This window comes from Periophthalmus magnuspinnatus, chromosome 18 (assembly GCF_009829125.3).
Source record: "Periophthalmus magnuspinnatus isolate fPerMag1 chromosome 18, fPerMag1.2.pri, whole genome shotgun sequence".
In the NCBI taxonomy this organism is placed as follows: domain Eukaryota; kingdom Metazoa; phylum Chordata; class Actinopteri; order Gobiiformes; family Gobiidae; genus Periophthalmus; species Periophthalmus magnuspinnatus.
Genome location: NC_047143.1, coordinates 24,863,605 through 24,890,137, shown reverse-complemented (window position 1 = coordinate 24,890,137; position 26,533 = coordinate 24,863,605). Strand labels below are relative to the sequence as shown.

Here is a 26,533-nt window from a genome sequence, read left to right as displayed (position 1 = left end):
CTCAAGTTTATACCAGAGCAAAACAAATACGAAAGTTAAAGTATCACAAGCAAAAAATCTACTGAAAGTATTAAAGTAGCTGCTTAAAAATGGACTTCAAGAGTAAAAAATAAACATATTTCATGCAGATTTTGAGTCTTATAAGGCTTCAAATGGATGAATTCTGACAGATTTTTCCTCGCTGTTATGTTTATTTGTATATTTCTGTTTGCTCATATAAAAGTCTTTTTTCTGCAAGTCTCAAACAGAGCAAAAAAAACATACTTACGTAAAAGTATCTACTGAAAGTGTTAAAGTAGCTGCTTAAAAATGTACTTAAAGAGCAAAAAGTAAGGTATTTCATGCAGATTTTGAGTCCTATAAGGCTTAGGACAGATTTTTCCAGCTGTTTTTATTTGTATATTTCTGTTTCTGCCCAAATTATGAACATTAAAAGTCTTTTCTGCAGGTCTGGAATAATAAAAAATGGAACAGCTGTACATAAATATAAAGTGTATAGTCTGTGTTCTGTGCCAGGGGACTGCAGTTTTAAAACAGGGAAATAATGACGTTTTCAGTGTGAATCTGCTGTTTAATAACTGAATTAATACAACACTTTATTGTAGTTAGACCAGAGAATGACACTATTAAAATATGAATGAATCAACTTGTTTTTGTGTAACGTCAGATGCCACGTACATGTCGGCCTGTTATGATAATCACTATATGACCTCGGAACAATGTTTTTTTGGGCTCAATATTTGTTATATGTATATTTTTGTTGCAATATTATCACGATTTCTGCCATTTTTAAGTAAGACGGTAAGATCTGAGCTGTGGAGGGAGGAAAACGTCACCTCCAGGACAAATTTCAGCTCAAAACTTCAAATAAAACTGTATTTTTTTAAAGTTTTACTGGGATTATCTTGCATGATTTTGTTCTGTTGTTGTACAGTGGTCCCTCGCTCTCACATATTACATAAACGTTGGATCGCAGTGTGACTCTGAAGTGCTGTACGTTTGCGATTTGTTTTCTCCCCGACAAAACCCACAATGTCGATGAAACGTTCTGCACCGACAAAGACGCCTACGAAGGTTTGAACTTTGAGAGAGTTTAAACGAGAGAGAAATGTGAGAAAATGTTAACGCCTGTGTGAGAAAAGTGTATAAAGTGTGTGGTGAGGGGTTTTACAGCAAAAAACATACAGAAAAATTAAAAATAAAGCAGATACTTCACGGATTTCGACTATTACGGGTTATTTTTAGAACGTAACTCGCCTGTATTGTAAAAAAAGTGTAGTGAGAGGCTGTAAAATAGGTTAAAAATGGTTGACGGTTCGATTCCCGCTTTAATTTATAACATACTGTTGTTGAACACCCCCAAATCTGAAGCCGAGACTACAGAACAGCGCCCTCTGCCTGTCAGACCCTCTCCTCCCTGGCATTTAACACCAGCTCCACAGGATATCTTCGCGTTTTAATGTTCTTTCTTTACGTTTTTTATGTTATCTGTTCATTTCTTTCCACGTGAAACACTTCTAGGTAGTTTTTAAACACGTCATATAAATAAATTTAAACTGCCGTGTCATAAAATACGCCGCAAAACCCCAAATATCGCGATTATCACATCACTACGCGCCGTAATTACGCCCATAATGACTCGAAACATTCATGCATATTTCTACCACTTCTGCTTTTCAGTTCGAATTCTTTTCATACCCGGATCCCTCGCTCCACCTCGGTACGGGTAAGCGAGTTCACGGCGTCCACATAGCTCCAGCGCTAGTCGGTATGCTAGCTATGCGCACGGCGATGACTGTACTTGAACAATGGAGCGTTGACAGCGGAGATGATGAGTGACAGTACGTACCTGGAAGAGGGTTCTTGCCTGGCTCATTGTTACTGGGACTTCCTGACTGCTGTGAGTCTGCACACACACACACACACGACAGGACAACACAACAGCGGGATTAGGATCACACAGCGCAAGGAAAAGCAGGACAAAGTAACGTGGAAGTACAGTAAGGCTTGGAAAGGTCAAGGAGGCAGGTTTATTTTTGTATTTTTGAGCAAACGCACGGCTAGAAATGCGTTGCTACGGTGGTTTCTGTTCAGTTTTACTTTTCAAAGTTTGGACGTCTCAGTGTAAAGTTTAAACGGCTCATATTACACGATTAAAGGGCCCAAATTACTCTATTAAAGGGCCCGTATTATGCTATTTTCTGATCTGTTATAATGTCGTTTCCTCGTCAAAAACAGACCTGGAGTTGTGTTTTCTTTCATTCACGCATGTTTAACACACAAACCCTGCATATTTAGACTGATTTCCTCTTTCAAAAAACACCCTGTTCCACCTTGTGATGTCATTTGGTGATACAGGAAGTGTTTTTAAACGACGAGCGCTGTACAGGACCGCAGAGGAATAGTTAAAGAGCTCATATTACGCTATTATCTCTGTTATAATGTTTTATCTTCGTCACAAACAGACCTGGAGTTTGTTTTCTCATGCGTGAAAGAAACAAAACACCTCTGTTCCACCTTGTGATGTCATGAGGTGATACAGGAAGTGCTCCGCGGTGTTTTTACACTTCATACAGCTTAATCTCTTGACTCATTTAGATGATTTCTGCTCCTGGAATTGCCAATCTCAACTGAGCTAAAGGTAAAATGTAGCTGCTAGCTTGAAAACTACCACTTCATGACATCACAAGGTGGAACGGAGCGTTTTGAGCTTTGGAGATGTACATAAACTCATGATAAAGATGTGTAAATGAAACAAAACACAACTCCAGGTCTATTTTTGATGAAGAAACAACATTATAACACGACTTAACGCTCACAAGAGTCATTTTTGCTTCATATAGGCCCTTTAATGTTTAATTTGCATGTGCTAATTTTTTTATCCTATTCGTTTTTGTCTGAAATAATGAGTTCTAATGTTTTCCCCCGTTAACACGCACCCCTGCTCACTTCCAGCTCAACGTTCTATCTTTAATTAAACATCTCGCTTGACGTCTTAATGTTTTTCTTATCTGTTTACACACTATTATCCTGAATGGAAGGGTAAACTTTGCAAAAGGCGGAGCACTGTCCGACACAGGATATGATAAAACCCACTGGCCTCATGTACTGTAAGTGTGTCATTTTTCAAACACGTTGCTGCTGCTGGGGGAGTGTCCAGGGGGGCAGGAGAAAATGTGTTCCGTCCTGCTGTGCAAGGTACGAACGCAGGACGAAAAAAAACCAAGGGAGGACAGGAGGGGAGAGAGCGGCCAGGGAACACAAGTCCTGTTCTTTCCACTGAACGTTTAGTCTGGAGCGACCGGGATTGACGAGCGCCGCACCGGACCGCAGAGGAAATGTTTAAGAGCTCATATTACACTTTTATCTGTGTTATAATGGAGTTGTGTTTTGGTTCATTCGCGCATGTTTAACGCACAAACCCTGCAGATTTAGGCTGAGAAAACGCTCTGTTCCACCTTGTGATGTCATGAGGTGATACAGAAAATAAAGGTAAATTGTAGATGTTAACTTGAAAACCACTACCACTTCGTGACATCACAAGGTGGAACGGAGCGATTTGAGCTTTGGAGATGTCACAGACTAATAATAAACATGTGTGAATGAAACAAAACGCAACTCCAGGTCTGTTTTTGATGAAGTAACAGCATTATAACAAGACTTGAACGTCACAAGAGTCAATTTTGTGCAATATAAACGACATTTAACCAAAAAAGATAATTACTACAACAATATTTTTTGCGAGTCAATATTTATCATGAGGATTTTTTCTAATAAAGCCTCAAATGTAGTGATTATTTTTAAGATTTGTGATGATTTTGTTCAACAGAAACAACTGATTTGTTCTTTTCCAGCTGTTTTTATTTGTACATTTTTGTTGCTCGTGTGTTTTCAGCAGGTCTCAAACTATAAGAAAAAGTACTTTTACTTTGCAGTACAGATCAAAAATGTAGTGGAGTAGAAAGTACAGATACTGCTCTCAAATGTAGTGAAGTAAAAGTAAAAAGAATCCACTGTAAAATGTACATAAAATGCCTAAAATGTAAACTTAAACACTGTATTTTGTCACATTCCACCACTGAAAAAACGCTATTCCAATCCGCCGAACCTTAAAACCAACGTCCGCACTTGCACACATCTTTCAAATCAAGTCATGGTTGTTTTGGAGGAAAATCCTTCAAAACAAAAACATACAAGGCGCTCGAGTCTGGTGGACCTCCAGTGTGATTGAAACCAGTCTGAGCCACACACACGCCCCAACGAGAACCAGCAGTCCGATTATCATCTCCGCCTTAAAACACAGACCAGAGACAGTGAACTGAGATACCCCCTGCTCCCATCAGCCCCCTTCTCCAACCCCCGAGTTGTGTTACAGCGGCTGCACGGAGGAGAAAAAATAGAGGGAGTTGCAGACGTAAAAAACAAAAAAAACAAAAAAAAATGGCGGAAAGATTTATCCCTTTCTTGTTCCTTTGCAGTGTCTCTGTTGCCTGCTCCCCCCGCTCCTAAATTTGACTATTAAACAGCGCTGCAAAAACAGAATGTTCTTGGCCGCAGCTCAACGATGACAAAGTAGGGAGGGAGCAGGGCCATACGTTAAGAAAAGGAAAAAAAAATCCCCCTTTTTTTGTAAGTGTAGCCCTAAAGCGAAGATATATGCAAGCGTTATAATGTATGTCGGCCCCGCTTCCGGATAGCATAAAAAACATAGCTCAAGTTTTAGTAGGCTGCTGTAGAAAAAAGATTTGAAATTATTTATGTGCGTCTATTCATTTGTATGGTCTCAGCAAAACAGTTCCCACTGCTTTGCTTGCAGTAAGGCGCGAGTCTCCGCACACACACACACACACACACACACACATTAGGGTTGTAAAGCGGCTTTTGTGGGCAGGCCGAGTTTTGTGTGGACTTGGCACAGTACATGTCTATAAAGTGATTGCGGGGAGCTCGGGCGGCCTTGTCTCTCTGTCTTCCCCCCCCACCCCCCCCACCCCCCCCATGCCACTTTCAGAGTCATCCATCAGTCTAGTTACAACTGCCAACTCCACGCCCGCTGCAAAGACACAGAGCCGCAGAGAAAGGAGAGAGAGAGAGAGCGGGGGGAGAGGAAGAGGAAGGTGAAAGTAGTGAGAAGAAGAGGGCTACAGTATACGAGGGGGAGGGAGGGGTGAGCGGCTTTAAGTCCGATCAGAGTTTGTGTTTTTGTTTTGCGTTTTTTCCCGACTTCAAGGGCTGAACAGGCAACCATGACAAAAAGAGCAGATGGTCGTAGCAATTAGAGATCCCAGGCAGCATCCTCCAGCATGAGGCCCCGTGTAGCACCAGGAGAGACCACCTGGACGACTCAAGGTGGAGCCGGCATATGGCACATCTGCCAAGGCTGCGCCCGAGCGCTGTACACCTCCCCTATTGCATTACATTTTACCTTTGACCCAGGAAGGGCAGCGCCGGTACCACCACCTCCGGGCAAATACACTAAGTGCTAAAATTAGGATTTAAAGGTTGGGCGGACACAGAGTGACCTTATAGTAAAGTTACAATAAAGAGTAAGTATTATTTTGTACATCAACAGGTCTTTAGGACAGACACGCACACGAGCTGAACGTTTACATTCTAATGGAAAATGAGGACGAGTGTGTTGAAGAATAGGACCTACAGGGCACGAGGCCTCGGCCTGTGTCTGAAAGGTGTTCTGTGCAGAAGCCGGGCCAATCCGATAGTGTTCAAATAAACACTGGAGTAACCTGTAAATAAACAGTTGTGGTGGAGGAGGCCGGCTCTGCCCTGGGAGCTTGGCAGGGCTGGAGGAGTCTGACACACACACGCCACACGTACACCCACGGCCCTTTCCAAAAACAACATTTCTTGGCACCCTCTGTCCCTACCACTTGTTTAAATAAACAAACCGTTTCATGAAGGAAGCACGTATGAATCAGATTATCTACTGTTACTCAGCAAAAGGGAAAAAACAGCAGAGGAGGCTGGTGGCTATTGGATGTGTCCATGAGTTCTTACACCTTCTTGTCCGGTGGGATACTTATCATACCACTGTAACCATTAAGCCAATTAGAGCTAATGGCAACAGAAATCTGGCTCTGCAAGAAAGTTGCACAGTTCTTGTGAGGTTTTTCCACGCCCATGTGTGCTACCCGCCTGGATTTTATAATCACTAAAACACTCACTCCACCAACCCACCCCTCTCATTTTTGGCATGATACCCGCTCGGGTCCCCTAAACACTGGGATACACATGCACACACACAACACAGTGTGGATCAAATTAGCCACAGTTTAGGAAAGTATAGTTCTTTACGTTGATGCACGGCCCCATCCCACAAACACATGCAGACACGTACAAGTATCCCACAAAATAAGAGTGCGCACGCGCGGCGCGCACAGCCTGCAGATGCATACCGCTGTCGACATTTCAGGAGAAGAAGCCTGTCTGGCAGCCATTTTATGCCGAGCGGGGTTCTGTGCACATGTACAGCACTGTGGCTGCCAGAGGCATGGGTCCTGAGCCAAGACGCATTTCAGCAGCCTGGGGAGGCAGGAGGGAGGGAGGGCTCCAGGAGAAGCAGGAACAGAGAGAGGGGCAGAAATATCGACCTCATTACAGCACAGCTCTGATGCGTAATGTTTCGACAATACAGCTGCTCCTGAGTAAATATTTGATGTGGCCAAGTCGACTTTATGCTCAGTGTCCTCCTCCTCTGTGCTGCCTCCTCAAGTAAAACAGACCTAAGAGTTTGTTTGGAGGCCGAGCTGTGTGTGAGCTGTGTGTGAGCTGTGTGTGAGCTGTGTGTGAGCTGTGTGTGTGCTGTGTGTGTGCTGTGTGTGTGCTGTGTGTGAGCTGTGTGTGAGCTGTGTGTGAGCTGTGTGTGAGCTGTGTGTGAGCTGTGTGTGTGCTGTGTGAGCTGTGTGTGTGCTGTGTGTGAGCTGTGTGTGAGCTGTGTGAGAGCCGTGTGAGCTGTGTGTGAGCTGTGTGTGAGCTGTGTGAGGTGTGTGTGAGCTGTGTGTGAGCTGTGTGTGAGCTGTGTGTGAGCTGTGTGTGAGCTGTGTGAGAGCCGTGTGAGCTGTGTGTGAGCTGTGTGTGAACTGTGTGTGAGCTGTGTGAGGTGTGTGTGAGCTGTGTGTGAGCTGTGTGTGAGCTGTGTGTGAGCTGTGTGAGCTGTGTGTGAGCTGTGTGTGAGCTGTGTGTGAGCTGTGTGTGAGCTGTGTGTGAGCTGTGTGAACTGCGTGAGCTGTGTGTGAGCTGTGTGTGAGCCGTGTGTGAGTTTGTGCGCTCTTGAGGTGTCCTCCTCTGCTCCTGGATTCTATCATTGGCAGTTTGCAGATGACCTCACGGCGCTCGGGCTGCCTTCCAACCGCTGCCAGATCCCGCTCTATTCTCCAAATCTCTTTCTTTTTCGCTCACTATCGGCCTATCTATGTCCCGCCGTCCGACACACAATCCTGACTCCATTGTGCGACTTCATGCGCGCCTGTGTGTAGATGCGTTATTGGGTATCTGTGACAATATCACCTTATACAGTTAAAACTATATCTTTAGGCCTCCTTGTTCCCATATGTCTCCATTGACTCCGCCGCTGCACCTCTCCATCTGCGATCTCCTTTTTGCCGCCTTTTTTTCCGCCGGCCTCTCTCTCCCGTCCTATCTCTTTGTCCCTCTATCTCTCCCTCCCTCACGCTTTGTTGTCTAAACAAAGTGGCCTTTATCAGGATGAGCCGCAACCCAAACAAGCCAAACAAAAGATACGGGCGACGAAATGTGCCCGCTGACGAGGGGAGGATCTTTCTGTGCCAACCATTGTGTGCCAGCCTGCCAACTGCCGATGCCCCCCGCCGCCTGCCCCGCCACCTCCACCACCGCCGCCACCGCCGCCCCTCCCGATAACCACAGACACTGCATTTTGGCATCGAAGCCCCGCGGCCGACTTGCGCGCGGTATCCTGCGAAAGGTTGGCACTGGGTTTGGGCCGCGTGACACTGATATGAATGGTAAGGGTCAGCGGGAAACGGGGGGCGGCCATCTTGGAACTGGCATCTGTAACTAATGAGCGTACGTTGCCAGTGTATATGTTACGTAAAAGCCAAATGCTACGATCTTATGTCAGCGCGTGGGATAATTAACAAAAACGACGCGAGTTTGGTTGGTTTACAAGTTCGAACCTGAAGTAAAAGTAAAGTTTGAAGTATTCGAAAGCACAGTTTGAGGTTTTTACCGTCTTAAAAAACATCAAAACGCAGCGGTCCCAAGTTAGTTTCATTACGCATTCCTAGCATATGTACGAGGGCAAAACTGGGACGTTTTATTTTATTACATAGACAGAAGAGATTAGTCTACGAGAACTACATATTAAAAACCATTCTGACATAATCCATCACGCACTTTATCAGTTTTAATTAACCTTGAAAAATTTACTTTATTAACCGTCTGGAGTAAAAGTATCCAGTTACTGTCCAGCTCTACCTCATACCCCCCCCCCCCCCCCGTCTACTAACTCCCCTCCCGCGCGGTCGGTGCCGTCTATTTCCCGGGTGACACTGTAATGATTATCTCATAATTGGGACAAGGCGAGTATTTCTTATTGACTTGGCGGAGCACCTGGTAATCCGGATAGCCTTCCCTATCAGATGTCGGGCTGGTGACGGGGGGGTGGGGAGGGGGGGACGCAGGTATACGGCGAGGATGAGTTACACCGAACGAACAAAAACACACGCGCACACACACACACACAACACTGACACAATCGTATGAAAAAAGAAAAGGCAAAAGGCCAAGAGAAAGTGACAGGGCCAAAGTTGAAGCGTCTGAAAGAACAATGGCGTTTGGGCTGGTTTTGTGAAGGACAGACAGCGCAGACGGATTCAGGACGAGGAGGAGGGAACGCGCACGCACTGTAACGTATTGTTCTGGTCTGGGCTCGGGTCCCACTTCGGCTATAAGTCTCACGTACAACAAACACGAAAATATCCTGTACGGCGAGCGCAATAATAATGTCACTATTTACGTTTTAGCGAAGCGGCGATCGGTCTTAAATCTCCAGCAGAGGTCGGTATTTTGTTTGGCCCAAGCAGCTGCCAAAATATGCGCGTAAAAATATGCATAAAGCTTTATTTGAGCACTTTAGTCCAAAGAGGGGACTGCAAAAATGCGACTACACTGCTCCCCTGTCTAGTTTGTAGTAAAACGAGATTGTGCGCGAGTAGATTTGGGAAAAATAATCAAAATTGGTCTTACATGTAGCTAGTTTTTCGTGCATTGGTTGCTATGGATTCGAAATAATCGGTATCAGCATCGGTCATGAAAAAAATACACACCGATCTCAATCAATCGGCAAAGTTTCATCAAGGTTTTACATGAAAATAAACTTGAAAATGATGGGACTGGATTGGCAAATGGACGTGATAAAGGAGCTATGTCACTTTTCTGCTGGACAGTCGACCATCTGCTCATCTCCATGGAAACGTTATTGCTTTTTATCGCTTGAAAAGTTCCACACAATCGCATTAAACGAGTCGACCTTGCGTTTAGTTCGACGCAGGTGTTTTTAATGCGCAAAAATACCTTGAAAAAACAGTAGATCTTAAAGAGTCTGGAAGTGTTTTCTGATTTGTGTTATGTTTCTTCGTTGAAAACAGAGCTGGAGTTGTGTTTTGATTCGTTCGCACATGTTTAACGCACGAACCCTGCGTATTTAGGCTGAGAAAACGCACTGTTCCACCTTGTGATGTCATCATGTGGTGATACAGAAAGTGCTCAACTCTGTTTCTAAACTCCACACACCTTCGCAAGAATCATTTGGATGATTTCAGCTCTGGAATTGTCACTCTACTACTGAACTAAAGGTAAAAGGAACTTAAAAACTACCACTTCATGACATCACATGGTGGAACAGAGCATTTTGAGCTTTGGAAATGTTACAGACTAATAATAAAGTGTTACTCAAACATGTGTGAATGAAACAAAACACAACTCCAGGTGTGTTTTTGAGGAGGAAACAGCACTATAACATGACTTAACGATCACAATAATCCATTTTGTGTAATATAGAACCTTTAACATCAATAACATGTTAAAGGAGATGCCAAAAATGTTACATAATGCAGCTTTAAGAGCAGTGCCACAATAGGGTTGAATAAGAGACAGTCAAATAGCTTCATAAGTAAAGTAGATTTTTATAATACTAATTGTTTCAGACTTATTTGGCACAAATCCCACGTCACCGAAGTTAAACAAACTTTCGCTTTATAACCAATCCAACAAAACTCTACTCAGCATGCCCACAACAAACTGACGGGCGCGAGTCCCCAGGATCCTCACAGGCGGGCGCACGCACACACAAACATGGGCACAGACCCAGCGCCCCGCCGCGAGCTGATCTGCGGCGTACATGAGCGGCAGAGTCGTCGGCCGAGCAGCAGACAAACCACATGACACACCGCAACACAGTACCTCATCTGTCCCATGACAAATGAGCAGGCTCGCCCCTGCTCCTGTCCCACTTACAGCTCCCAAACACCCCCCTTCCACTACTCCAGTTTACCCTGTTCTCACACTTTCAAAGCGAGACGAAAATAAAAAACTGCTTTTCGGCTTTGTCTAAAAATGTTGACTTTAATTAGATGTTGCTATGATACGGCGAAAAAGTCATTGGACAAGAAAACCTGGATTTAAATGGTAGATCGTCGCATTTTTATTCAGCGTCTTTCCACTTTTAAGACACTCAAAGCGCTTTACATCAAGGAAACACTTAAACGTTCATACGCCGGTGCACGCAGACACTGGGAACGAGGCGGGTTAAGAGTCTTGCCCAAGGACACAACGACAATATTCATCTGTAGGAGCTGGAATCGCACTCGTCCAACCAAACATTCACAGTTCACTCAGCGACATTGAAGATACTAATAAGACAAAATCACGCCGCGCTTTCAAAACTGATTTGCCGCCAACCAACACAAGTTTGAGCCATTTTCGTTAATTACTCACATCACTTAATATGCAAAAGCCAAATGATTTCGGTTTCTCAAGTACGCCGTTTTTGCAGATTTTATCAAATTATTTTTAGGAAGCTAAGTCTGCGCACTGGATTTGAGCTAAACACGGACGCTGCAATCGGCAACTTTGTCCAGCGCAGGTTTTCCAGACATTTTTTCCCAACAATTAACGAAAAAAAAAAACCCGTTTGAATGTGAGAAAGCGTCTCAGTGGATGAAACGCCAACATTGTTTACAGTTATAAAAGCAGCGTGGATTAACTGATTTTGTGAAAGTGTGGTCTCATCATTCACAACCTTAATCAGCGTCAAGTCTCGTCTGTGAGAAAAAGCGAGTTTGCATCTGCGTTGAAACAATGGCCCCCATCAATGGCCGGGCTCGGCATCTTTTGGGTACGCACCAAACAAACAATTAGCTTTGTTTTGGCGTAATTGACTGGCAGGACCGGGTGGCATTCACATTCGCCCGCTGTTGCCACCCTGCCATTCGGAGAGCCCGGAGAAGAAAGGGAAGGTTCATACCGGGGTGGAAGGTTGGCCACATCTCTCTGGTTTGAAGACACTAGATTTTTTTCACACAGTGGCAAACTTCCAAGCAGGTTTTTTTTTTAAGTAGCGGAGGCTAGCAATGAGGACGAGACTATAGACTTAATTATGCATGCGTGTTTTCTCATTCATTGTAGTGGTGGGAAGGGGAGAGAGGCTAAGGGTCTATGGTGGGAGGGTTTTTGGGGAAAGGGCGGAGGGGGAGGCAATGGCATTCCGTTGTTGTATTCGTCCCACACACAAATACACAGACGCACGCACACACACACACACACAAGGAGCAGTCTGGGAGCGAGCCGCTATAGGCTAATGAGGTGACACTCACCGTCTGGAGACTAGCCAAAACAGTCCATTAACTCCTAGCCAGTAGTTAAGAGGAGAAGAAGGAGAAAGGTGGTGGCGGCGGCGGAGGGGAGCGTGGGAGGGGCTAGGCGGGAGGCGGGTTCGTGGGGGCGGGGCTTGTTAGAGTGGCCCGCGGAGTTTCGAGTCTTTCAGGATGTGAGGGTGGGGGGTATTTTCTGCAGTTTTGTAGTTGTGAATGAACCAGCGGGGGGGCTCGTACATGCGGAGGAGGGGGGGCTGCGAGTCCACGAGCGGCATTATATACTCCGCGCGGGCCGCTCTTGAGTGAGGGACCGTCCCGGGTGTGTGTGCGCGGCGGCGGGGCGGTGGGTAAGCGTACGCGGCAACAAGAGGGGACCGAGGAGATAGATCCAAAACCCCCCAGCCAGGCAGACAGACCTTTGACAGAGCAGCACTGTGATCGACCCTTTCATCTTCGCAACCCCCCCGTCCACTCGGATAATTATGAGACAAATGCGTCGGACCCCCGCTGCTTGAGTGGCAATGGGCATGGGAGGCCGGCAACACAGAGGAGGGTTCAAACCTGCAAGCCTCAACTGGTCCGCGGAGAGAGACAGAGAGAGACGAGAGGAGAGGAGAGGGAGGGGACGGGACGGAATGAGAGATGGCGGGACGTTCAGGGATCTGGGAAATTCCCCGCTCTCCCCAGAGATGAGAGTCGGCCAACAGATCATAGTTCAGGGACAGCTCGGTGGCGATACTCACGAGCTTAACTGCTTTTAGCGCCCGACTTGCTTTGAACCTCGTCACACAAGCGCGCTCTCTGTTCCGCGCCGGCATTGTTGTGAAATCAAACGCACCTTTCGGAAAATTATCTAACAAACTCTTGCTTTGCAGCTTGCAGAGTTCGCGGAGTTCAGAAAATGTTAAATTTTGTGCTTGGCTTCTGGTTGGGGCTGATAAGAAAGCAGACTTACAAATCCAGTGTTACCTACATGTTTATCGCACACGGAGCATGCCAATACCCTAAGAGCTCGTGCCCAGGAGCGAAACGCAGAAAAGCAATTGTATTTGGCTTCAAACTCATAAAAATCAGTTTAAAATGACTGGAAATTAAAACTATTGATCGGGTTAAAGTTTCAAAAGTTACTCTGTGATGTTGAAAAGGAGTAGCAATGAATATATTTTGATAAATTTACTTTACGATATCATTTTTTGATGCTTTAACTTTGAACAGTTTTGAACTTCTTCTGCTGCTTTTACAGAACGTCGTCGGATCCGTTTAAGAATGTAGAAAGAACGAAGAAAACGTGAGAATAGGTTGAACGCCTTGAACGAGTGGCCATGATTATTTGGTTCATTGATAACCAGGATCACTCAGGTCAGCGCGGACAGTTTTACGAGCGAAAATAATTCATTTAAACTCAAAACAGCGAATGTAAAGTGTTCTTTTATCCGTCTATTAATGTCACATCAACTTAACTTTATCTGTCTGAGGGTTTGAGTTCGTAAAGCTGGTCGCCGGTGCACATTCTTGGTCAATGCTGATTTACGAGATGAAGGGAATGGAAGAAGATTAAGGATTTAGTTTGTTTGGGATCCAGAAAACGCACATGGGCGTGATTGACAGGTGGATTAGCCAATCGGGGACACGCACGGTCCGTTTGTCCGGTTTTTAAATGGAAAAATATATCACACGGGGCTGAAAAACATGGCGGATTTCTGCAGAATCAAGGAGCAAAAAAGGAAATTCTGCTAATCTGAAGTGAGAGAAATGTGATTTTATTTGTAAATTATAGACGACCAATGAGCTCCTTCGTTTCAGTGTCGCCGGATTGTTTTTTTTTTTAAATGTATTGCTCTGTTTACTATTTGTTGACGTCTTAATTTGTCTGTGTCAGGTTTAGAAAATGCGCTATAAAAGTAAAGTGGAAAGTCATCAATTCCAGAGCTGAAATCATCCAAACGATTCAAGAAATGAGTTTAAAAACGCAGCGAAGCACTTCCTGTATTACCACATGATGACATCACAAGGTGGAACCGTGCGTTTTCAGTTTGAGCGAAGAACTCTCAGCCTAAATACGCAGGGTTTGTGTGTTAAAAGAAAAATATATCACACTGGGCTGAAAAACATGGCAGATTTGTGCAGAATCAGCAAGCGAAAAGGGAAATTCTGTTAATCTGAGGTGAGAGAAATGTGAGTTTATTTGCAAATCACAGACAACCAATGAGCTCCTTCGTTTCCCGTGTGTCAAAAAAGCGGATCTGATTGGACGATCACGTTTGACCGGGCTCGAGACATAACAGAGGACGTGTGGATAAAAAAACTACAGCGAGACTTCGTTCTAGTCTAGGAATTCTAAAGAGTTCCCAATAGTCATAACACTAACAATAGATTTTGTGACGTCCCGACTTATCTGTTTTGTCAACTGCGTTTTTGCAAGTCACATTCTTTCGCCGGCCGCCCGAGCGTTGCCAGTGATGTGTCAGTGATTGTCAGCACTTGTGGCAGTCGCGTCAGCCCGCAGCCAAAGGGAGATCCTGCTGGCAAGGGCCTAAGTCCAGACCACGCAACACAGCCGGCCGTCTGACTGGGTGCTCCCTCCACAGGGCAAAATGGCTCCCCTCCAGCTGGGCGAGAAGCCACCCGTCACCCATGAGCCAAACAAGCACCCACCCACGCACGCACACCTAAAAAAAAAAGAAAAAGTACCACGGGGAAAAAAAAAAAACAGGAAGGAATTATCCGATTGTAGAATGCCACCACATCCAACGACTCAGATGTTGGACCAAAACAGACAAAAAGTCCACAGTCATTCCCAAAGATTTCCCTGGCACAGAGAGAAACAGAGAGAGGGAGAAAGAAGACGGAGAGAGAGAGCTACTGGAATGGGACATAGGGTTTGGAGGAGGAGGGAGGGAAACGAACCACAGAGTTTAATGTGTCATTACAAGCATAAAAACAGACTACTGACATTGCCAACAGATGTGAAGCCAGTTTATTTTTACCATTACAACTCCAGTAGGGAGCGGAGAGGCAGGTGCAGAACGAGCGGCTTTGGTCTTTACAATCCGAGGTTCCTGCAGCGTCATCACATCCCCTGATCTGTTGCGCTCACTTGCATCATGTTTAGCTTCGATTTGGGTCAACGCGATATGTATTTTTAGGTGTAAACACAACCTTTTCACACCTAGAAAGACTCAATACGCTAGAGTTTATTACACCTATTTGTAATTGTCTTGAGGGTTCAGTTTCAGGTTTGTGTTTCATCCGATATTTTTAGGACTTTTCCCGCATTCAGAAGACACTATTTTTAGTTTTAATTTGTTAATCATTATGGCAACGGTCCTAATTTCTTATCGTTCTGGAACCTACGCATCGCAGATAATGATTTACCTTTAATATTAGCTTGACGTACTCGTTTTAGAAGGACAAAACTGGCTTTAAAGTGTTGTTTTGAGTGCGGTAGTCGCTATAAAATCTCTGTTCCGTTCTGTTAACATCAATAAAACGTCAATAGCTATCATCACGTACGGTTTACAAATGTATAACGGTATTAGAAACTGAATATACGGTTTTAGAAATGGCAAAACGTGTGTACATTTTCACATTTTTCCACCTTCAAGGCGCTCACAGACGCTGGGAATGAGGTGGATTAAGTGTCTCGCAAAAGAACGCAACAACATTCAATTGTGGGAGCTGGAACCGCACAATGTTTACGCCAAACGCAGGATTCAAACCGGCAACCTTCGGATCCGCAGGCTCTACCAACTAAGCTACTCCCGCCCCCAACGCTTCTTGAAGGTGTTGAGCAATCCTTTAGAACCCAATACCCATGAAATCTCTTCACTGCCCTCTAAACAGCGTCATAAAGTTACTCAGGTGAGACAGTATGTTGTTCCTGGGGCGGTTGCTTGGGGCGGGCGGGGGGGGGACTGGTTGGCGGTTGAAAGCCCGGTGCCTTGCCGCGTGGCCAGTAAAACCCCTGCCCTTGTTAATGAGGCTGCAGACGGGACCCACTCAAAGCTGGAGCCAATCAAAGCATCCGGGGACGTCTGAGATGTGGGGTAAATGGGTTTAACCGTTTTTTGCGAGTCACATGAGTTTGGGTAAAGCTGCTGTTCGTTACGAGATTTTAAGTAGAGACGGTTTGTTCAGGTCAAATCCTGCTTTTTGACATAAACGTGATCGGTCGAGCGGCTGATCCACGGTCCGATTCTAGCTTCCAAACGCGAATGCGATCGTTGCGTCCTTGTCGAAGACGCTTAACCCACCTCGCCCCTGTTTCTGTGTATGAATGCGCGTTTAGTTCCTTGACGTGAACCGATTTTAGCGTCTTGAAAGTGGAAAAAACGCTAAACCAGACCTACACCGAGACTAAAATAAGTCGAAACTGGAGAAACGCCAAGCAGGTATTGGTCATAAACGTACATATTTGGCAGCGCGAATGAAAGTATATTAAGGATTTCAGCGTTGTCTGGTCATAATGTCAATAATTGTGAATAATCGTAAACTCGTGATGTAAACCGAGACCATATACGTTTAACTTCTCCCCATAGAGGTCCTGTAAATGAGCTATATATTGTACAGATGTGGGTATGGCGGCCATGCCTCTGCTGGCACGAGTCCAGCTCCCGAAGCCTTAACAAAAGAAGCTAGTGGGCCAATTGCATAAAACGCCAAATAAGGAAGCAACGATAGATGGCAGTTTGGGTTTTTTTTTTTTTTGGTGTTTTTTTTCATATTCTCATGCAGTAGTGTATTAAAAAAATAACAGGATCATAAAACTGATTCTCACATAACTCAAGAGGGAGTGACAACGGCTGTGCCCACCGCAAGGTCAGAGCGCTGGCGTCGGTCCAAATGTATCCCCTCTTTTCCTCAAGGGCCCTCCACAGCGTCTGGAGATAGAAGCTATAACATCAGCGGAGGTGTGCCATCTATTCAGTACTGTGGTCCCGCATGCTCCGTTCCAACATAAACATACAGTACAAGCGCTTAATACAGCCAACAGCGCGTCGCCTACCACAACAAAGCGGCCCGTAATCGCCGACGAAATATCTCTTAGAGGAGATCAGAACGTGAAGCTAATCTAGGTTTAACTGCTATTCCCATCGCCGTAACGCAAGCAGACGGTTTAAGGGGAGTACTTAAGTGCAAGGAGGTACGAGCGGGGAAGAGATAGAGGAGTAAACAAAGACGATATCAGGACGACAACTGATAAAAACGACGTCTGAGATAGGACTGAACCGGGACTGAACCGGGTCTAAACGTGAGCTTGGGATTGGATTTGGTTTGAGCCAGATTAACCAGTTTTATTGTGTTTTTTTATTTTATTTATTGCTCTGTTTGCTGTTTGTTGACGTCTTAATTTGTCTGTGTCAGGTTTATAAAATGCGCTATAAAAGTAAAGTGGATTGGATGAGCTAAAAACAGGTCTAAAGTCATCCCAAAACCAGATGTGAACTCGATCTAAACGTGAAAACATATGAACTCAGAAATGATCTAATCTATCTCTATCAAAATGTACCTTTAAAGCTTTTATACTACACAAAATTGACTCTTGTGAGCTTTAAGTTGTGTTATAATGCTGTTACCGCCTCAAAAACAGATCTGGAGCTGTGTTTTGTTTCATTCACACACACGTCAAAACGCTCTGTTCCACCTTGTGATGTCACGACGTGGTAGTTTTCAAGTTAAAGCAGCTGCATTTTACCTTTAATTCTGTCGAAAACCGCAATTCCAGAGCTGAAATAATCCAAATAATTCAAGAAATGAAGGTGTGTGGAGTTTAAAAACACAGCGAAGCACTTCCTGTATCACCACACGATGACATCACAAGGTGGAACAGAGCGTTTTCCGTTTGAGCGAAGAACTCTAAGCTTAAATACGCAGGGTTTGTGTGTTAAACGTGTGAATGAAAACACATCTCCAGGTCTGTTTGTGACGAGGAAACAGCATTATAAGCAGCACAGATCAGAAAATATCGTAATGTGGACACTTTAAACTCACACTCAGAGTCAGAGAGAGAGGAGTGTGTTGCACATTCTTGGCAAAAACACAGGGAGCAAATCTGTTGTGTGCTCCTCAGGCCTGCTGGGGCAGCCCCCTCTGCCACTGCAGCAATAACAACATGTGGTTTGGCTGCACAGCGCCAGTTTACAGTGGGAAGACGAGAGGCGCTAAATTAATTTCAGACTCTGTTGTGTGAGCCGCCATAAACAATGTGGGAGCAAACTTTGTCAACGAGAACAAGGCCGTGGTTTGGTCACAATAATAGAAAGTTACAAGTTTTGACACATTTTTAAATTTGTGAATACACCATATGGAAATCCTTAGCAAAGTTTCATTTTGGGTTGATATGTTGAAGAAAAGAGTCTAATGTAATATCTCTGGATTTTTGTGGTTTGTTTTATCGCCCGTTCACAGTTGCGCTGAACTTAAAGCGCTCGTATTACGCTACTTTCTGATCTACGTTATAAGGTTCAGTTACAAAAAACAGACCTGGAGTTGTATTTTTTTGTTTCACTCACACATGTTTAACGCACAAATTTTGCGTATTTAGGCTGTGTTCTTTTCTCAAACAGAAAACACTCTGTTCCACCTTGTGATGTCATCATGTGGCGATACAGGAAGTGTTTTTAAACTCTAAAAACCTCCACAAGAATCATTTGGATGATTTCAGCGCTGGAATTACCTATTTCTACTAAACTAAATGTAAAACTTAGCTGTTAAACAACCACTTCATGACATCACAAGGTGCAACGGAGCATTTTGAGCTGTGTGAATGAACCAAAACACAACCCCAGATGCGTTTTTGAGGAAGTAACAGCATCATAGCAACACTTAAACCTCACAACAGTCAGTTTTGCGTAATTTATGACCTTTAAACCTCGTTGTTTTGTCTGCGTTTGTAATAATCAATATAAAGACATGAAAAACTGCAAACCCGCTGTAGTATAGATGCTATTTTTCGCAGGGCAGCGTGAAGTACGTTTACGCTGGGAGAGCTCTCTTTATTAACATGAGTCATCCCAAACTGCGGTTATATAAAAGTTAGGAATGCAACAGAGGTGTGCGTTCTGTGCTGCACGCCGTGTCCCGGGGCACGGCAAGTCCGATCCGTCTCCCATCGCTATTTAAACCCAGAATGTAAAGCGGCTTTGTTTTTTTTTTTTCGGTTGTAACTGGATCGACGCCTGTAGCGAGGATGATTCCGAGAACGAGCCTAACCTAGCAGCTCTTTTTTTTTTTTTTTTTGTGAAAACGCCACGTCCGTGTGATTACATATTTAAGAAACGCAACCCATTACAGTCGCCTTGTCCTCAGTGCGCGCCGCTTCGAGTCTTTCCCACGAGGCTCCCGAATCATAATCTCTCGAAATATTTGCACAGATGACGGCTACGCTCGGCTGTTTTGACACAGAGCGGCATGAAGCTAAAATCAAGCAGTCACTTTTTCCACCGCTCGGTTTAGACACAGGAATTCCCCATTTTCTTCTTCGTTTTTTTTTTTTTTTTTTTTGGCTGTTGTATTTCTTGTAACCCACCCACACGCCTGACTCCGACTCGCCTGCGTGACCCTCCCGGCGCTGCTTCCTTGCTTCGTCTGCTTCCTCGCCCTGATAGGATTCGTCCAGTCAAAAAATACAACGCAAAATATACCCATATACATCCCTCCTAGCCGGCTACCCACTCCCTTTTTCCCTCACGCTGTTGTCTCTCTTTCGTTGGTGCCAAAAGATCATTCGTGGAGATCAGGGGGGTAGGTGAGAGGGCAAACAAGGCTGGGGTAAATATTGGCCAAGGGTAGTTACAGTTCTGGTTCAGGGGCAAACCTATCCGGAGCGGGACTAGCGTTCTTTTATTTATGTTGAATGCTGCCAGCGTCAAAAGCTTCGAGCAACAAAGTGGACAATTCCCATTTGATTTCCGAGCCGGAGCTGGATGCGTTTACGAGTAACGAGCCCATGCATAGGTTGAGGAAAGCGGGATGCGTGTGCGTGTTTACTTACAGAAAACGTCAAATGTTAACAGAAATATTTGCGGCCTGTCAAACGCATCATTACTACAGCCGCGGGGAGATAGTCCACTGTCAGATTTGTATTTCAAAATGTTACCTTCCTACTCACAGCCGTATGTGGCCCGCTTAAGGTTAGAAATGTAGTGTTTTAATAGGAGTGTAGTAAAGAAGTACACTTAAAAAAGAAGTACACTTAAAAAAAGAAGTACACTTAAAAAAGAAGGACGGGCAGGTTGAAAATGATGCAGAAATACGTAAAATTATAAAAATCCATCCATGCATACGTACATTTTCATCCACTTTTATGCTATTCTTACTATAACAATAAAAAGTGATGTATTTTACTAATGAAAACAGTGCAGGACAAGCAGAATAAAGGTTAAAAAGCAGCAAAGTTTAAATAAAACCAAGTAAAAGTAGTAAAGTACCATATTGAAGTGCGCATGTTAGGATTGAGGTCAAGTCTAATGGTCAGTTATGTGGTTTTGGGGGTGGTTTAATCCTCCGTTAGCCTATTTGCGCCTTTTTTTGGAGGAGTTCAGACATTAAAAATAGATAAATATTTGTATTAAATGGTAATGTTCTTGAAATCACGACATGTTTTTAAGTTTGATGTCATTTTTTTAAATAGTTCAGGCCTAACTAAATGCGTTTGCCTCAGCTAACGGGCTCTGTACACAGCAACACGCTAGCTAGCTCGCTGCGTCTCAAAGCTAACAGTCACGGTTATTAAAATTTGAAAAGATAAAATAAACAACCTGCTAAAACTGAAATGAATTAAACACTACGCAATTATTTTTTCAGCACAAATCTTTATTAAAATCACTATATTTGAAGCTTCATAAGAACTCAAAATAATTACTTTTTAGTGAAATTTGCTTTTAAATTTACAAAATGCAGTCATTTTATGGTCGTATATTATAGTAAATTTCCATATTTTCTCTGTCAGCACAAACTAAATCAAGTCTGAGGGTTTATTATTTTTTTTAATTTCATTATTAATCATTTCATAATTTCAGAAAACTAAAATATGTAAGTAAAAACAGCCAGAAATTCAGGAAAAATCTGTATTTTTGAAGCTTTTTTAGTGCTCAAAATCCACGCGAAATACTTTTACTTCCACTTTTTACATTTTTAAACCGGTACTTAAACACTTTTACTAAATATTTTTTCATGTGATACTTTTACTTAGAGTATTTTTAGGTACTTCTACTTACGAAATTTAAAAAATGCTATCAAAAACCGGATGTACTTTCTTTACAAGGACATAAAAAGTGCAATTTAATACACTAAGTAACTCTATTTAGACACTGTGTATTCACTTACTACACTGTTACATCATTAGAAGTACAATACCTTCAGAGTATGTACACACACATACTGCAGACCTCCCCGGGGCCTGCTTACATGTACGAGACACGATGGTATACCGCGATGAAACTGCTCATTACAAACTGGAGCGAGCGGTTGGCAGCTCCAATCATAACACTTCCCATTTGTGGTGCACGCGCTCAGTCCAAGCCACTTGAACTTGGCACGGCTGATACCTGGAACAGCCCTACCGTAGGACTGCCACAGATACAAGCAGCCAGCCAAGAGGAAAGGCCCTGACGAAACAGCTGAGTCAAACCACACCTCCAAACAAGGGAAAAAAAAAAAAAAAAAAAAGGCTATTAAACGTGATGATTATTGCTGTTATGGCTTCACTGAGAGATTTGAACAATACTATTTTGTGTTTTTTCTTATGCATCGTGTGATCTGTGAATGGATTTTTGTTGCTAGTTGTTTTAAATGAATAGAAATAAACTCAAATTGAACTGAAAAGCATTTTTGGGATCGATATATATCATAAAAACAGTTAATTTACAATAACGTAAGTTGAATCCAGACGTTTACACACACTATATAAAAATGCACATATGCTTTTTTTTCCTCACTGTCTGACATGAAATCAGACTAAACTTTACCTGTTTTAGGTCAATTAGGATTACCAAAATTATTTCTATTTGCTAAATGTCAGAATAATAAGAGAAGGATTTTTTTAAACCAATCTGAAGCCTCCAAAAACATGACATCATCGTCTGGGTTTTCCCACATTGTTTAAAAGAATAGCAAAGAAAAATTCTGTAAAAAAAAATACTTGTCTCGTTAGTCGGGCATTTGGCAAATAGAAATAATTTTTATAATCCTAATTGACCTAAAACAAGAAACATTTACTCTGATTTCACGTCAGAGAGTGAGAAAAAAATGCAGATGTGCCTTTTTTATGAGGTATATTTAAACTGGGTTCAACTGTAACTTTCCAGCTTTGTCCAGAATTCCACTGGATTAAATTTATGGTCTATTTACACAGTGACGAGCACAGTTACTGGTCAGTTCTGTGGAAAAGCAAGATAGATAAGCTTAATGCCATAGTGTGGAGCATTCTGGGAGCAGGTGGTGGACACAGGGCAGGTTACACAGTGCAGAGAGTTGAATATTTAACAAATACTTGAACGTTTAAATGAGCTATACTTTCTGTGCTAAATTAGCTTTGTTTGCAAAAAGTGATCTTCAATAAAGTGATCTTCAACATAAATATATATAATTTGTCCGTGGCAACATCTCAAACTTCAAAAACGAAACACGTAACTGTCATTTTAGCCCAAAATACAGCCTGGTTGATATCACGTACAGAACTGGTCGAGCAGCTTAAGTATCCTCTTATAAAATAAAAGTTGTTAATTATTCACGCTTGAGGTAATTTGGCAGAATCTTGAGCAATCCAAAACTGGTAAAAAGGTTGTTTGAGTTCAGAATACAGAGTGCCCGAGCTAAAAGTACCTCCACAAAGCCGGAATTGTGCATAGAAGGTGACTTTTTTATCAATTGCAGGAGAATTACACAGATCGTATGACACCATATGGAATTCTTTTTACACATAATGTATTTCCTTTGCAGGCGCTGTGAAAGGCGAGGCCTACAGGGAGTCCTCTTTAGGAGAAGGGGGGAGAAGAGAGGAGGAGGAGGAGGAGGAGGAGGAGAGGGAAAAAAGGCGCTGTATGTATGTATGGGGGGGGTGTGGAGAGAAGGGTAGGGAGCGGAGAAGGGGGAGGGGGGTCGAGGGGTTTAAGCGAGGCGGACCAAGCACGCTCAGCGAAAATATGCCTCATGCACTCGTTGAACTTGGGGCCGGCGCGGGATTCTCTCAAGGTTACAGGAGAGGCCTATAGAGTATATGGGAGCAGGGAAGGAGGGACAAACTGCACAAGACCTTAACTTTGTGTTTGGGGTCCTACATTACACAAAATGGACTCTTCGGTGATTTAAGTCGTGCTATGACGCTGTAATCACGTCAAAAACACACCTGGAGTTGTGTTTTGCTTCACTTTCACATGTTTGAGTAATGTTTTATTATTCGTTTGTCTGCATCTCCAAAGCTCAAAACGCTCTGTTCCACCTTGTGATGTCACGAAGTGGTAGTTTTCAAGTTAACAGCTCCGTTTACCTTTAGTTTAATACAGATTTGCAACTAAAGATTCCATTCAAACTCCATAAACTTTCACTAGAATCCTCCAAATGATTCTAGCGAAAGTGTACGGAGTTTAAAAACACAGCGGAGCACTTCCTGTATCGCCACTTGATGACATCACAAGGTGGAACAGAGTGTTTTCTCAGCCTAAATATGCAGGGTTCGTGTGTTAAACATGTGAAAATGAAACGAAACAAAACAAAACACAACTCCAGGTCTGTATGCGATGACAAAACAACATTATAACAGGTCAGAAAAAAGGGTAATATCGGCGCTTTAACATATTTTAGCTCAAAATTCGGAATATTTGCGGCTCACGTTGGTAGCGAGAGATCTCCTCTGACATCAAACTTCCTTTCCTCGTTGTAGCCTGCCATGTATCCGCTGCCGCACCCGAGAGCGCTCCGACACAAAGGTAGGAAGCAGGGAACATTGTGACACTAAATCACCTCTTGTTTGATCAGCCATTAGTGTTTTGTTCATCTATGAAAAGCGTAAAGTCCAAAACAAATATTTGAATATCTGAAAATATATGATTAATCGTAATTCTGCTTAAGAAGGAAGAAGGAAGGCTAATTTATTTATAAAAGTAGCCTGCTCATTCAGTCCCATTTGAGATATTAAACGAGGGATTTGGCCTGTTGATTTTAGTATTTCTTTATAGTTTTTCATAGTCAAAAATAGCAAAATAGTTGTTAGCTCACTGAAAATAATAACAGAGCTCAACAGTGATGCCTATTCTAGTTCTGGAAGTAAATTTTCTATTTATTTTTCCCACTCACTTTTCGAAATATTCAAAAATTAAGAGCTCATAGGCATCACAGAGGCAAACCAGCTACGTGCTAAACTGCTAGATGCTAATCAGCTACCTGCTAACCAGCCACACTGCCCACCAGCTACGTGCTAACCAGCTATGCTCTAATCAGCTACATGCTAACCAGCTACGTGCTAACTAATATCCATAACCTGGTTGTTTTAAGTCCAAAAAGCACATTTAAAACGCAAGATTCTGCAAAATGTTTTAATAACTTTGTGATTTATAAAGTTTCAGAACCAGATTTTAAATAAAACTAAAAGTCTTGTTGCCATTAGTTACCACGTTGCTGATGATTCCTGAGCAAACTTTCAAACTTTTAATAAATAAATAATTTTTTTCAGAAAGTCTATGAGAAAAGTGAATGGTAAACTTCCTGTACTGCGCGGTGGGTGTTCACTGTCGAGCTCCGTTGCAATATTTTTAGTCTTTGTTCTCTCCTCTTGCACAGGCCTGATAAAAACGTTTCAAATATAAGTAGTACACTGTTAGAATCTGCTTCTGTTCTGAATGTGATGACAAGGACCACTTTGTACCCTATAACCAATGCCCAAACAAGCTAAATTACATACTACAAGAGTCATATAATGAAGTCTCGTCATACCCGGGCTATATGCAGCGGTAGCAGAGCACTGTCTACATACCACAGTGTTAGCGCGCCAACAACTCGTGTCTGACTTTGCCCCTGACACGGAGAGGGCAAAGGTCAATAGGTTGTAAACACACCGTCTGGACGAACTGGTCACTTTGCTTTTCCTCGAGAATTAGCAGATCATTAGCACCTCGTAAAATGTCCACTTCAATGCTTTAACAACGGAGTCAATTGAACCAAACAGCAAAGGGTGAAGACAGGGTTTGCAATATGGAAGTCTATGGGACAAACGAGACTCAGCCTGTGTTCTGATAAAAGCGTAGAGGAAATGTAAAACTGGGGATTTAATCAACTTTAATCAAGATTGAGGTTAAGTCTAATGGTCAGTTATGTGGTTTTGGGGGTGGTTTAATCCTCCGTTAGCCTATTTGCGCCTTTTTTTGGAGGAGTTTAGACATCAAAATAGACAAATATTTGTGTTAAATGGTAATGTTCTTGAAATCACGACATGTTTTTAAGTTTTCTGTCATTTTTTTCATTGTCCATGCCTAACTAAAAGTGTGTTTGTCTCAGCTAACAGGGTCTGTACACAGCAACGCACTAGCTAGCTTGCTGTGTCTCAAACCTAACAGTCACATTTATTAAAATTTGAAAAGATAAAATAAACAACCTGCTAAAACTGAAATGAATTAAAGCCTACGCAATAATTTTTATATGTAGAATACGTTAGTTTGTGGTGTTGTTGGTCTCAGCTAACAGGGTCTGTACACAGCAACACGCTAGCTAGCTCAGTGAGTCTCAAAGCTAACAGACACATTTATTAAAATTTGAAAACATAAAATAAACAACTTGCTAAAACTGAGATGAATTAAAGCCTACACAATTATTTTTATATGTAGAATACGTCAGTTTGCGGTGTTGTTTTAATCAAAATTTGCGTTAGCGTTAGCCTTGAGACGCAAACATGTCTCTTTCTAAACAGAAGTGTCCTCTGGTGAACTATTCATTTTATTTGTGTAGTGTTTAACTTGTTGTCAGTGAAATCCACCCGCAGCTTTCCGTCCACTGTCTGATCTTTAAATATTTATACGTTTCAGCGTGACTCAGCAAAAACGTCATAGAGATACAACTGGACAGGAAGTAGAGATGCTAACAGTGAGGTTGCCGGACGCTGATGTGCACAGAGCTAATTCCAGTCAAACTCCAAACTACTTTAAAATGAAATGTGCCACTCTTATGTCGTGATTAAAGTGGGCCTCTGCTTTGCCCATGTGACCGAGTAAATAGCAGTCTGTAACTTTACCACTCGACTTCAGTAAACAAGAAGAAGCGGCTGGAAAAAAAAAATAGCCTGGTCGACATACAATAAAGGCAGCATCAAAGCGTACGCTATAGAGATCCAGTTCATAGTATTAGGATCCACTTGGGACGTGATGGCTTAGATGTCACTGGAGAATCTACATGAAGCAAACAAATTAAGGGGGATGAGTTTGTAGTGGGTGGATTAAGCTTCGATTTATAAAAGAGAAACGCAAACCAAGTCAGGGGACGAGTGGGCCGACATGTTGAGGCATTTGGCATCACTGCTCCCTTCGTTTGTTTGCTAGTCCGTTAGCGAGAAATGAAGGTGGTTGTATTTGAAGGAAAAAGTCTGTGCTAATCATAAACTGTACATATAAATGGACATAGCTAACCTGCTAACGTCGTGTTTGAAATAGGAAGTGATCGACTCTGGCTCCAATTCA

At 43.0% G+C, this 26,533-nt stretch overlaps 1 protein-coding gene across 20 annotated transcripts in view; it reads right to left on the bottom strand.

Moving 5' to 3' along the window:
• LOC117386481 (nuclear factor 1 B-type-like) overlaps positions 1 to 26,533 on the bottom strand; it is a 122,531-nt gene that overhangs the window by 52,599 nt on the left and 43,399 nt on the right. For all 20 annotated transcript variants that reach the window (XM_055229063.1, XM_055229073.1, XM_055229074.1 and 17 more), the window contains exon 3: positions 1,850 to 1,906. In XM_055229063.1, coding sequence (XP_055085038.1) covers positions 1,850 to 1,906 — 57 coding nt within the window. The remainder of the gene's footprint in view (positions 1 to 1,849; positions 1,907 to 26,533) is intronic.